The 13,915-nt window shown below is 46.6% G+C and overlaps 1 protein-coding gene across 2 annotated transcripts in view; it reads left to right on the forward strand.

The window, feature by feature from the left end:
• Window positions 1-13,915, forward strand: part of LOC121537645 (inactive dipeptidyl peptidase 10-like) — a 67,231-nt gene that overhangs the window by 23,913 nt on the left and 29,403 nt on the right. Inside the window, exon 1 of one of the 2 annotated variants that reach the window (XM_045223463.1) lies at window positions 3,036-3,422. The exons of the other annotated variant lie outside the window; for it this stretch is intronic. Within the exon in view, the coding sequence (XP_045079398.1) occupies window positions 3,396-3,422 (27 nt within the window). The 5' untranslated portion in view covers window positions 3,036-3,395. Of the gene's footprint in view, window positions 1-3,035; window positions 3,423-13,915 lie in introns of those variants that run through there. 2 annotated transcript variants of the gene reach the window in all.

The raw sequence follows: 13,915 nt of genomic DNA on the forward strand, positions 1-13,915 counted from the left end.
TGTTTTGGTTTGCTTGTTTGTCAATTAGGGTGTGCAGGGTGAATACGTGGTCTGTCGTACGGTAATTTGGTAAAAAGCCAATTTGACATTTGCTCAGTACTGAGGAAATGAACTAGTCTGCTGTTAATGATAATGCAGAGGATTTTCCCAAGGTTGCTGTTGATGCATATCCCACGGTAGTTATTGGGGTCAAATTTGTCTCCACTTTTGTGGATTGGGGTGATCAGTCCATGGTTCCAAATATTGGGGAAGATGCCAGAGCTAAGGATGATGTTAAAGAGTTTAAGTATAGCCAATTGGAATTTGTGGTCTGTATATTTTATCATTTCATTGAGGATACCATCAACACCACAGGCCTTTTTGGGTTGGAGGTTTTGTATTTTGTCATTCAATGTAATTGGAGAATCCAGTGGGTTCTGGTAGTCTTTAATAGCTGATTCTAAGTTTTGCATTTGATCATGTATATTTTTTTGCTGTTTGTTCTTTGTTATAGGGCCAAAAAGATTGGAGAAGTGGTTTACCCATACATCTCCGTTTTGGATAGATAGCTCTTCGTGTTGTTGTTTGTTTAGTGTTTTCCAATTTTCCCAGAAGTGGTTAGAGTCTATGGATTCTTCAATGACATTGAGCTGATTTCTGACATGCTGTTCCTTCTTTTTCTGTAGTGCATTTCTGTATTGGTTTAGTGATTCACCATAGTGGAGGCGTATGCTCAAGTTTTCTGGGTTTCTATGTTTTTGGTTGGATAGGTTTTTCAATTTCTTTCTTAGGTTTTTTCATTCTTCATCAAACCATTTGTCACTGTTGTTACTTTTCTTCGGTTTTCTGTTAGAGATTTTTAGATTTGATAGGGAAGCTGAGAGGTCAAATATACTGTTTAGGTTTTCTACTGCCAAGTTTACACCTTCACTATTATAGTGGAACGTTTTGTCCAGGAAGTTGTCTAAAAGGGATTGAATTTGTTGTTGCCTAATTGTTTTTCGGTAGGTTTCGACACTACTTTCCTTCCATCTATAGCATTTCTTAATATTATTCAGTTCCTTTGGCTTTGATGCCTCATGATTGAGTATTGCTCTGTTCAAGTAGACTGTTATTTTGCTGTGGTCTGATAGGGGTGTCAGTGGGCTGACTGTGAACGCTCTGAGAGACTCTGGGTTGAGGTCAGTGATAAAGTAGTCTACAGTACTACTGCCAAGAGATGAGCTATAGGTGTCCCCTCGAAGCATACCATTGACTATGTACATACCCAGCGTGCGACAGAGCTGCAGGAGTTGTGACCCGTTTTTGTTGGTTATGTTGTCGTAGTTGTGCCTAGGGTGGCATATGGGGGAGGGAATGCTGTCATCTCCAGGTAGGTGTTTGTCCCCCTGTGTGCTGAGGGTGTCAGGTTCTTGTCCAGTTCTGGCATTTAGGTCGCCACAGACTATTACATGTCCCTGGGTCTGGAAATGATTGATTTCCCCCTCCAGGATGGAGAAGCTGTCTTCATTAAAGTATGGGGATTCTAGTGGTAGTGGTATAGGTAGCACACAGGAGGACATTTTTCTCTGTTGAGATAATTTCCTTTTGAATTTCTAGCCAAATGTAAAATGTTCCTGTTTTGATTAATTTAATAGAGTGAGTTAGGTCTGCTCTATATCAAATTAGCATACCCCCTGAGTCCCTTCCCTGTTTCTCAATGTCCATGTATTTCTCTCGCTATGAATCTCTTCTATTTCTCTCTCTCTCTCTCAATCTCTTCTATTTCTCTCTCTCTCTTCTACTTCTCTCTCTCTCTCTCTCTCTCGCTCTCTCGCTCTCTCTCTCTCACTCTCTCTTTCTCTCTCTCTGGTACACACACACACCATATCACACACACCCCACACACACCTTCAACACTAACTCAGTGACAAATCAGCCCTGTGTTTGTGAGCAACAGGGAATTTGTACCAATTTATCAATCACGATTATAATCTTGCAGGACATGGCGCTCATTTGGAAAAGTAATGATGATGTGAAGAATATGTAGGCCCGAGTATGACTCACAGTCTTTCAACTGGACTGGGGATGGATGGCTATTTTGAGAGCCGCTATGTGGACCATGATTGCTTGGCAGTGCGGCAGATAAAGGAAGGCTGCAATCTGCATCATTAACTCTTGATTTTTCAAACATCTGAAACAGTTTTTTCCTTTCATCTAGAGCCATCATCACTATGCTTAATTCTATGTCAACAATATATGTATTTTTCTGCATATCTAAGCATACCTCCTGAGCTGTCTGTGTCCTCCTGACTGGTGGTTATGTTTTTAAAGAAACGAAATATGCTTCTCTGTATCTCTACTAAAATATGGGTAAAAGATTGACAGGAATGTGAGTCTTATTCAGTACATTTAGTAATTGCTTGCTTTTCTAAAGTCTACCAACCTTGCCAGCAGGAATGCCGGCTAAGATAGTTATTTACACAAGCTAGCTACTCTAACTTGATTGATAGCCTGAAATCGCTTTTGACAGGTAGTTATGAGGTTGGGAGATTGGGAACCTATCTGGGCTAGCTAAAGCCAACTTCATAAAATTGCTAGGTGGCTAGTAGTACTACAGAGAAACAACAACAATTTTTTTTTATAGAACAAATCTGAGGGGGCACGTGCCCCATATGGGCATGACGCCTCTGCATGAACGGCACTATAGACCGCTGGTTTAAACCTGGCAAAATTATTTTCTCAATGTCCATGTAGGTGATATCTCATTTTTCTTGTAACATTTCTGGTTTGTTAGATTTATTTTGTTTCAGTGAACGATTGTCCATTCTTTCAATGCACAATGCCGTAGTGAACTTCAGCACCATGGACAGCTCACATTGAGCGCTATATCCTTCAGTGAGAGATTAATTTATTCAAGCTAAACTGGATTATGATACAAAGATATACACACACATACACATCATACTATTGATAGAACCCCGTGCCAGTCTAATTGTATCCAGTACTCTGAAAACTATGTAATGAACACGAAGTGTATTATTTCCCGCCCCCTTTGCGGAGTGTGTGTCTCTTTTATTGTAGTGAGAGGGGGGGATATTTCTACTCGTGGTCGTGGATGTTTACAGCGTCAGCAACACACATCACATACTTTCTTTCTCGTGATATTGCGTGCTTGAAAGAGATTTGATACACTGGAGGTTTTACATTTTCTCTATCTATGCTTCTTTGAAATGCGAGCTCCGGTAGATTTCTTGAAATCGTGATGCCCCCTGCTTGACTTGGGTCAAAATTTCTGAATTGTGTTGTGCGTCAAGCGGCTCGCCATTCTCTGTGTTGATACGTTGATATATCAGCTACTCCGAAAGGTCTGTGCATACATTGCACACATTATCGAGTCCATCTGATCGAGGAGGTCCGAAAATCAAGATTCCACAATGACAGCTTCAAAGGAAGGAGAGGAGGTAGGGTGGTACACGCTAATACTGATTTTGATAGAGGTATTGTATTTGTGTAGAGATGGAGTGCTTATTTTCAGTTGCGTGCAGTCTGTGTCAACTGCGTGATGGATGCAACAGATCAGGCATCATGCAAAACAGAACTGATGCCATATTGCAAGGGATTAGTTTTGTTTGAAAAGACGTGAGATGTATTCATATCTTCGGATAGGCACACTTTGACGACATTAATCTACTCTCTTTTTAGAAATATTTAGCCTACCATTCATGGAAGTTTTATTAATTGACTCCCAATGACGCATATAGTATTGGCATCTTTCCATCATGACCTAGGCTACTACACCATCATTGCTAAGATGAACTGTTTCATAGGTTTCTGAAGTTGCCTTATGTTATCACAACTTACATCAATAACATTGTCCTGAACATTTTAGTTCAGCACATGCTCAAACCAATATGAATGCTGTTAAGCCTACTCCCAGAGATGTACAGGATGCATGCACTGATCATTCTCCTAGGCAATTCACTTATTTCAAGGTGAGATCTTATTACTTGAAAGTGATTCCTATTAATAACAATAATAATATTAATTTGGTGGGTGCTTATATTTGTCCTGTTTCACACATGTACTAGAGTGTATTATACGCATGTGTGAATTGAAAATAGCTTTTTTGCATATCCCCCCTTGCCTAACTCCCTCTGAGACACCCTTGGAGAGTGGGGTCATGGCCAGGGTCTGCCATTATCAACTGTGACCCTGGAGCAATTAGAGTTAAGTGCATTGCTCAAGGGCACATCGGCAGATCTTTCACCTTGTCTGCTCTGGGATTTGAACTAGCGACCTTTCGGTTACTGGTCCAACTAGAGCTGGGACGATAAACCGAAAATTATCGACACGGACCATACCGATATCGTTCATTATGATAAGTAGCCGATACTAGAGAAATGTGAAGTTTGAAATGAAATAAGTTTGCTAATATGGGTGATTGTCAATGGGACAATTGATGGCTAAAACCATCAAACTAGTAGGATTAGTTTAAAGCATAATTCAAAAAACTGTGCAGCATAATAATGTTATAAACGTATCCTTATATTTATTACCACATCAATTAGTCATAACACCGGCCAAACCCGGACGATGCTGGGCCAATTGTGCGCCGCCCTATGGGACTCCCAATCACGGCGGGTTGTGATACAGCCTGGAATCGAACCATGGGGTCTGTAGTGACGCACGCCTCAAGCAGTGAGATGCAGTGCCTTAGACCACTGCGCCACTCGGGAGCCCAACTCTCTGGGATCCATAAATATGATAAACTTCAACAACAGTGACAAATTGTATAGCCCATTGCACATTTTGGAAATAACTATAGTCAGGTTTGTATACAAATGTAGGCATGCTGTTTAAAATGTTTATCAGCAAACTTTGAAGTGTACTGGTTCTTCATGAGAGTTGTATGGTCCCAGGGGCGGCCTGTTCAATAGGGCGATATGGGCGACGCACTGCCAAACGGGAAAAGGAAGGGATTTTTTTTCTAATCAATTATATCACGGCAACAGTAGTTATCAGTGTTGTAATCTATACGTCTGATCTGCCACAGTGCCACACTGCCACTAAATGTCGAATCAGGCTAAAGTCGTGCTTCAAATGGCTCCCCCCCCTTTTGGGGCGATTTCAGTCAGGTTGAAAATCGCCCAGAAGTCTCTCATAGCCTCTAATGTAAAATCTATTTTTTTCAAATTTCAGAGCCTTCAATACAATCTCTATGGGTGTCTGAGGGCTTGCACTTACGCGCTTTTGTCATACGTAACGTAACGTAACCATGAACGTAACTGAGAAAAGAGCGGATTGTGTCTTTGAAAGAAGTTCCTTTTTGTCGGCGAACAAATGAAGATAAATTGGCAACGAAACAATTAGGACCTCCCAGACCAAATTTAATAATTCAACAGGTTTCTACTAAAGGCGGAAAGTCCTACACCCGAGGATTTTCCAAAAATTGGTAGCGAACGGAAAAATAACATTGCCACTCAACTTGATGAGGGATACAGGCTAGCTGTCCGCCGCCACAACGATGAGGTTAGTGTTGATAATCACAAGTTTACTGGAGAACTGAGACCAAGTAGAGACTTTGGACAGGGTGGATATGGTATAATAAAGGCAGTTTATTCAGAGGTAAAGATATCTGGAATCGCGTGCACGGACCCGTTCGTCAAACTCTTAGGGAGCTATAAATTAAGCCCCATTACTTACCATATCAGATAAGAGAAATTGCTGCAGCTACATATATTTTACATCCTGGCCCTACATAGTTCACTATTTGCATCACTTACCAAAATATTACATGTGGTCATATATGCTTGGAAAGTGGAGATGCCATAGAACGTCAAAAAAGTAAACATTGCTGGAGACACATTGCCGTTTTGGAGAAGACATCGCGTTTGCTAGCGAAGAGATTTGTTGTGGCAAATGAACTTGGGCTGGGAATTGCCAGGAACCTCACGATAAGATATATGCATCAGCATTGCGAGTCTCATGATTCTATACGTATTGCGATTCGATACTGTGATTTTATTGCGCACCATATGTCTGTTGCAGAGGGATCAGAAAGCCATGAGAACGAGTTTTGATCAGTCATGGAAATAAAAGTGCTGAAAACAAATTGGCTCCCAATGTGAAAAGATTGAGAACAAGCTATGAAGGAACAATAATGGTGTTTTGGTGCAGGTACAGCCAACTAGCGCTAAAATATTGCGATATTGTCAATACAGTATATCGTAAAGTATCACTATGTAACTCGATTTCTTTCACCCCAATCCCTCAAATTAACGGTAAATAACTGAATTGTTTGCCCCACATTTAGCTAAGATGATTAGCTAGCCAGCTAAAATGTTTTATTTAGTTAGCAGTCGCATCTACAATAGTTTACTGTCAATAACATGTCTCCAAAAATGACGTGGTGTCTCCAATTGTGTTGACATTTTACAATTGCGATGCGCATCCATGAGTATCCACTTTCTGTAGCTCAGCTGGTAGAGCATGGCGCTTGTAACGCCAAGGTAGTGGGTTCGATCCCCGGGACCACCCATACACAAAAATGTATGCACGCATGACTGTAAGTCGCTTTGGATAAAAGCGTCTGCTAAATGGCATTATTATTATTATTATTATTATTATTATCTGAAGAGAGCCCCGAAACATTGTGTGCAGACATTTTATGCAATAAATGAAGTAGGTTGAATCTAGTAGTTCTGATCTTCTGATTGGTCCTGATGAGTTGGGCGAGGTCCCCTCCAGGCTACTGTCACTGTTGCATTGGCTCTGAGTCGGGTTCTCTGTCTTCAAATGTTCAGCCTAAGAGAGGGGATTTGTGTGTGTGTGTGTGTGTGTGTGTGTGTTTAACAGTGATGATGTGTGTGTGTGTGTGTGTGTGTGTGTGTGTGTGTTTAACAGTGATGATGTGTGTGTGTGTGTTTGTGTGTGTGTGTGTGTGTGTCCTCAGAGCAAGAACTCGTGAGTTGGAAGAACTGAGAGGCCTATGGCGTGGGTGTTGTCCTTGGCCCCCTGCTGACAAGGCTGACAAGATAGGACCCTTTTGTCCATTGTTATTGGATAGGAACAGAACTTATAACCAGCTCCTGACCTAAATAGATCTTAGCACAACATTTTACTCAACATATCATATTCCATATTCACTATAACAAATATATTTACTACGACATTAGCAAGAACCGCCACATCCTCAGCCGGCTAATCCAGTGTGTGAAGTTTTGCGGAGTGTTTGAGTTAGCTTTGCGAGGCAAAGATGAAACTGAGGGCTCCACCAACCCTGGTAAGCCAACACTTTTGAGATCAGTCAATAAATGCTTCTGGTATTGACTTATATGCTGCCCCTGTCTTCATGTTGTTGCTGGACATATCTTTTTTAAAATGTGTGTAGGTCACCTAAATCATCAGAAAAATTGCCCCCCCTGAGAATTTTTTCAGGAGCCGCCACTGTATGGTCCAGACAAAAGAGATACCACTCCCCAAATGGTCATTCTGTGTCAGGGAATCTCTGAGATCTCTCACACATTTGACAATCATTGTATGTTTGTTCTACAAATCCTTTTATTAGCCGAACACATTGCGACGAGTAGAGTTCGTCAGCTAATCATGTACTCCCTTGCTGTTTAATCTAGATTTTTTTATGTTATGTAAAACCACTGGACTGCAGTTCTTACCGGCCTTATTCTCTGGTTTTCATTAATGATTCCAGTTTTCAAACATAGTTTTAGGCGGTTTCAGGAGAGTCTGGCCAGCTCTCTGCTTGGGCTTTATCTGGCTTTGATAAGTAGAAGGATAGCTCCAATACATGTTTAACAAATACTCTGGGACTTTTAAAGCCCAGTGCTGTGCAGTGAATGCTCAGTCAGCTGGTGAGTACAGCGGAAATCCTATTGACAGACATGTAGTCTCAGTAGGAAAGAACATTAATTATTCTAAATCTCTGGATTACGAGCAGAATACAAATCTGGCCGTGTGTTTGTCTGTGTGTGTGTGTTTGTGTGATATGTGTGTGTGTGTATGTGACATGCTCAGCCTTTCCCTCACACTACACCAACCTTGTTTGTGTGAATACTCTGACATCGATAGAACCGTCCTCATAAGTGTGTGGCCTGGATGCTCATTTGTACTATTAACTTTTTCACGACAGCCAAAGGAGAATGCCCCTCATGTCTGAAGTTAATCCAAAAGGGTTTATTAAGTAGCCTATTTTCTAATAAAAAAAATGTGTTATTTGTCACATGCTTCGTAAACAACATGTGTAGACTAACAGTGAAATGCTTACTGACGGGTCCTTTTCCAACAATGCAGAGTTAAGATAATGATACAAAATGTAATTAAAAATGTAAATAGTGACACGAGGAATAAATAAACAGTGAATGATGAATAACAATAACAGGTACAAGTAACATGGGAGTACCAGTACCTAGTCGATGTGCAGAGGTACGAGGTAATTGAGGTCGCTATTAGGGCTGGGAATTGCCAGGGACCTCACAATACAATAATTATCACGATACTTAGGTGCCGATACGATACAGTATGTATTGCGATTCTCACGATTCTATATATTGCAATTCAATACTGTGAATTTATTGCGATTCGATGATCCAAACATTTGCTCACCATATGTCTGCTGCAGAGGAACAAGAGAGAGATATGAGAAAACGAGTTTTGATCAGTCATGGAAATGAAAGTGTTGAAAACAAATTGGCTCCCTATTTAAAAAGAAGATGGAGAACAATCTATGAAGGAAAAATACTTGTCAGAATGGTGTATGTAGGTGAGTGGAAGGGAATCAAGCGCAGGCACCAGGATGACTTCAACCGTTTAGTAATGTTCACCCAAAACACGAGAACACAGAGTCGCCAACCCAACCGGGTGGCGCAAACAATTACGCACAAAAACACAGTGCGTCAAAAACAAGAAAAAGCGCACACAGTGCGAGCCTCGGTAAAACACAACGAGAGAAATACAATACACTATACAGAGGTAGGCTGACAATCAACAATCACGCATAACACCTGACCCAAACAAACAAACTAAATAAGGGGAACAATCAAGACACAAATAAGGGACAGGTGTTATGAACAGACAAAACCAAATGAACAAGAAACATAGAACGGTGGCAGCTAGTACTCGGAGGCGGCGACCGCCGGAGTCCGCCCGAACAAGGAAGAGGGAGCAGCCTCGGCGAAACCGTGACAGTACCCCCCTTGGGCGGCTCCAGCCGTGCGCCGACCGGCTCGAGGGCGAGCCGGACGACGCGGAGCAGGGCGCGCAGGATGACCCCGATGGAAATCGGTCAGTAGGGACTGGTCTAACACGTCCCTCCTTGGCACCCAGCACCGCTCCTCCCGGACCGTACCCCTCCCACTCCACGAGATATTGAAGACCCCCCATCCGGCGTCTAGAATCCAGGATGGACCTCACGGTATGCGCCGGAGCCCCCTCGATGTCCAACGGGGCGGAGGAGTCTCCTCAATCTCAAAGTCCTGGAGTGGACCAGCTACCACCGGCCTGAGGAGAGACACATGGAACGAGGGGTTAATATTCTTGTAGTCAACAGGTAGTTCTAACCTATAACTCACCTCGTTCAATCTCCTCAGGACTTTAAACGGCCCCACAAACCGCCGACCCAGCTTCCGGCAGGGCAGGCGGAGGGGCAGGATTTCTGGTTGAGAGCCAGACTCGATCTCCAGGTGCGTACACTGGCCCCTCACTGCGGTGTAGGTCGGCGCTCGTCTTCTGTCGACGTATGGCACGCTGCAAATGGACGTGTGCAGCGTCCCACGTCTCCTCCGAGCGCCGTACCCACTCATCCACAGCGGGGGCCTCGATCTGGCTCTCATGCCATGGTGCCAGCACCGGCTGGTACCCTAACACACACTGAAAAGGGGTTAGTTGGGTGGAGGAGTGGCGAAGAGAGTTCTGTGCCATCTCGGCCCAGGGCACATATCTCGCCCACTCCTCCGGCCGGTCCTGACAGTATGACCTCAGAAACCTACCCACATCCTGGTTGACACGTTCAACCTGCCCATTACTCTCCGGGTGGTAACCTGAGGTAAGGCTTACCGACACCCCCCAACCGTTCCATAAATGCCCTCCACACTCTAGAGGTGAACTGGGGGCCTCGGTCAGACACTATATCCTCGGGTACCCTATGTGCCGGAAGACATGAGTGAACAGAGCCTCTGCGGTCTGTAGGGCCGTGGGTAGACCCGGCATGGGAAGGAGACGACAGGCCTTCGAGAACCGATCCACAACGACCAGGATGGTAGTATTTCCCTGTGAGGGGGAAGGTCGGTAACAAAATCCACCGAGAGGTGGGACCAGGGTCGTTGTGGAATAGGCAGGGGTTGTAACTTACCCCTGGGCAAATGTCTGGGCGCCTTACACTGGGCACACACCGAACAGGAGGAGACATAAATCCTCACATCCCTAGCTAACGTTGGCCACCAGTACTTCGTGCTAAGGCAGTGCACTGTCCGGCCGATACCGGATGGCCGAGAGGAGGGGGACGATGAGCCCAACAAATGAGGCGATCGCGTATCTCGAGCGGAACGTACGTCCGACCCACAGGACACTGAGGAGGACTGGGTCGGTGCGTAACGCCCGCTCGATCTCACCATCAACCTCCCACACCACCGGAGCAACCAGACAAGACTCCGGTAGTATGGGCGTGGACTCAACTGACCTCTCCTCTGCGTCATACCGCCGGGACAGAGCATCTGCCTTCCCGTTCTGGGACCCAGGGATGTATGTGATCTTAAACACAAACCGGGCCAGGAACATAGTCCAACGAGCCTGGCGAGGATTCAGTCTCCTAGCTGCCGGATGTACTCCAGGTTACGATGGTCAGTTTGAATGAGGAAAGGGTGTTGAGCCCCCTCGAGCCAATGCCGCCACACCTTTAGGGCCTGTACTACGGCTAACAGCTCCCTGTCTCCTACGTCATAATTCCGCTCCGCCGGACTGAGCTTCTTTGAGTAGAACGCACAGGGACGGAGTTTAGGTGGAGTGCCAGAACGCTGGGAAAGAACGGCCCCTATCCCGGCCTCTGACGCGTCCACCTCTACTTGGAGCGGTAAGGAGGGATCCGGATGCGCCAACACCGGCGCCGAGGTAAACAGGTCCTTCAGTCTCCCAAATGCCCTGTCCGCCTCAGCTGACCACCGCAAGCGCACCGGACCCCCTTTAACAGAGACGTGATGGAGCTGCCACCTGTCCAAACCCCGGATAAACCTCCGGTAGTAATTCGCAAAACCCAAGAACCGTTGCACCTCCTTCACAGTGGTTGGGGTCTGCCAATTACGCACAGCTGACACCCGGTCTACCTCCATCTTCACCCCTGACGCAGATAACTGGTAACCCAGAAAGGAGACCGACTTCTGGAAAAACAGACATTTCTCTGCCTTGACATATAGGTCATGCTCCAACAGCCTCCTCAATACTCGGCGCACCAGGGCTACATGCTCAGCACGGGTAGGACTATACACCAGAATGTCGTCGATGTACACAACCACTCCCTGTCCCTGCATGTCCCGGAAAATCTCATCAACGAAGGATTGGAAGACTGAGGGAGCATTCATCAACCCATATGGCATGACTAGATACTCGTAGTGCCCGGAAGTCGTGCTAAAGCGCTGTCTTCCATTCATCGCCCTTACGAATGCGCACCAAGTTATATGCGCTCCTAAGATCCAATTTTGTAAGAACTGCGCACCGTGCAGTGACTCCGTCATAGTCGCAATCAGAGGAAGTGGATAGCTGTACTTCACTGTGATCTGATTGAGACCGCGGTAATCAATACACGGCCGCAGACCTCCATCCTTCTTCTTCACAAAAAAGAAACTTGAGGAAACGGGTGAAACGGAGGGCCGTATGTATCCCCTGTCTAAGAGACTCAGAGATGTATGTCTCCATAGATCTTTTCTCCTCTTGAGACAAAGGGATACACATGGCTCAGCGGGAGAGCTGCGCCTGACTGGAGATCTATCGCACAATCCCCCCGTCTATGAGGCGGCAGCTGAGCAGCCCTAGTCTTACTGAACGCCAAGTGCCAAATCCTCATACTCGGGGGAATCTGCAGTGCTGGCATTAGATTCGGACTCTCCACCGAGGTCGCCCCTATGGAAACACCCAGACACCGCCCCTCACATTGAGCAGACCACCCTTTAAGAGCTTTCTCTCTCACACCCAATAATAGGGTCATGAGTCATCAACCAGGGAAGACCCAACACCACCGGATACGCAGGAGAGTCAATCAAATAAAGCTGAATTCTCTCCTCATGACCCTCCCGCGCCATCATCTGAAGTGGTGCTGTGACTTCCCCTAATCAAACCAGACCCTAACGGACGGCTATCTAGGGCATGGACGGGGAAAGGCTTATCCACTGGAAGGAGGGGAATCCCTAACTCTAAACAGAACTGGCGATCTATAAAATTCCCAGCTGCGCCTGAATCTACCAGCGCCTTATGCTGGGAACGAGGTGCAACCTGTGGGAAACAAACAGGCAAGGTTAGGTGCACGACAGAAAGCTCTGGGTAAGCAGGGCGCCTACTCACCTGGGGGGACCCCCCAATGCCTGACCGGCCATCTCCTCCCCTGGAGGACCCGCCCCAGCACCTAGCCGCAGTGTGCCCTCCACGACCACAGTTGGTGCAAGGGCCGGGTCCCCGTGGGCTCCTCCTCCTCCGTTCCCTAGCGCCAGCACCCCCGAGCTCCATAGGACTCGGCTCGGAGGCGCTGGAGAGTGGAATGGGGCGAACCCCTCCCGGAACGCCCACGGGTGGCGAGCAGGGTATCCAGCCGGATGGCCATGTCGACCAGTTGGTGAAAGTCAACGACGTGTCCCTGCACGCCAACTCTCGCTGGACGTCCTCTCGGAGGCTGCAGCGGAAATGGTCAATAAGGGCCCGCTCATTCCACCCTGCATCAGCCGCTAGGGTCCGGAACTCTAAGGCAAAGTCCTGTGCGCTCCTCATCCCCTGTCGGAGGTAGAACAGACGTTCCCGCCGCCTTCCCTTCTGGTGGATGGTCGAATACAGCACGGAAGCGGCGGGAGAACTCCGCATAGTTCGTAGTTGCGGCGTCCATTCTCCTCCACTCGGCGTTGGCCCACTCCAGCGCCTTGCCGGTGAGACAGGAGATGAGGGCTGAGACGCTCTCGTGTCCCGAGGGCGCCGGGTGGACGGTGGCGAGTAGAGCTCCACCTGCAGCAGGAACCCTTGACACCCGGCGGTGGAGCCGTCGTACGCCCTCGGGAGCGAGAGCCGAATCCCACTGGGTTCGGAGATGACACTGGAGGGCTGACCGCTGGAGCTGGGTCGGTGTGTGGAGGTGTGGGAACCCCGCTGGTCTCCCATCGGTGCAGCGTGGTCATCACCCTATCCAGAGCGTGACAGACCTGGTTCATGCGGTCCTCCTGACCTTGAAGACGTTCAGCCATATCAGCTGGTGGCGCGGTCGCTCCTGCTGATTCCATATTGTGATGCGTGATTCTGTCAGAATGGTGTATGTAGGTGAGTGGAAGGAATCAAGCGCAGGCACCAGGATGACTTCAACCGTTTAGTAATGTTCACCCAAAACACGAGAACACACGAGTCGCCAACCCAACCGGGTGGCGCAAACAATTACGCACAAAAACACAGTGCGTCAAAAACAAGAAAAAGCGCACACAGTGCGAGCTCTCGGTAAAACACAACGAGAGAAATACAATACACTATACAGAGGTAGGCTGACAATCAACAATCACGCATAACACCTGACCCAAACAAACAAACTAAATAAGGGGAACAATCAAGACACAAATAAGGGACAGGTGTTATGAACAGACAAAACCAAATGAACAAGAAACATAGAACGGTGGCAGCTAGTACTCCGGAGAGCGACGACCGCCGAAGTCCGCCCGAACAAGGAAGAGGAGCAGCCTCGGCCGAAACCGTGACAATACTGGAG

The sequence above is a fragment of the Coregonus clupeaformis genome, chromosome 1 (genome assembly GCF_020615455.1).
Source record: "Coregonus clupeaformis isolate EN_2021a chromosome 1, ASM2061545v1, whole genome shotgun sequence".
Taxonomy (NCBI): Eukaryota; Metazoa; Chordata; class Actinopteri; order Salmoniformes; family Salmonidae; genus Coregonus; species Coregonus clupeaformis.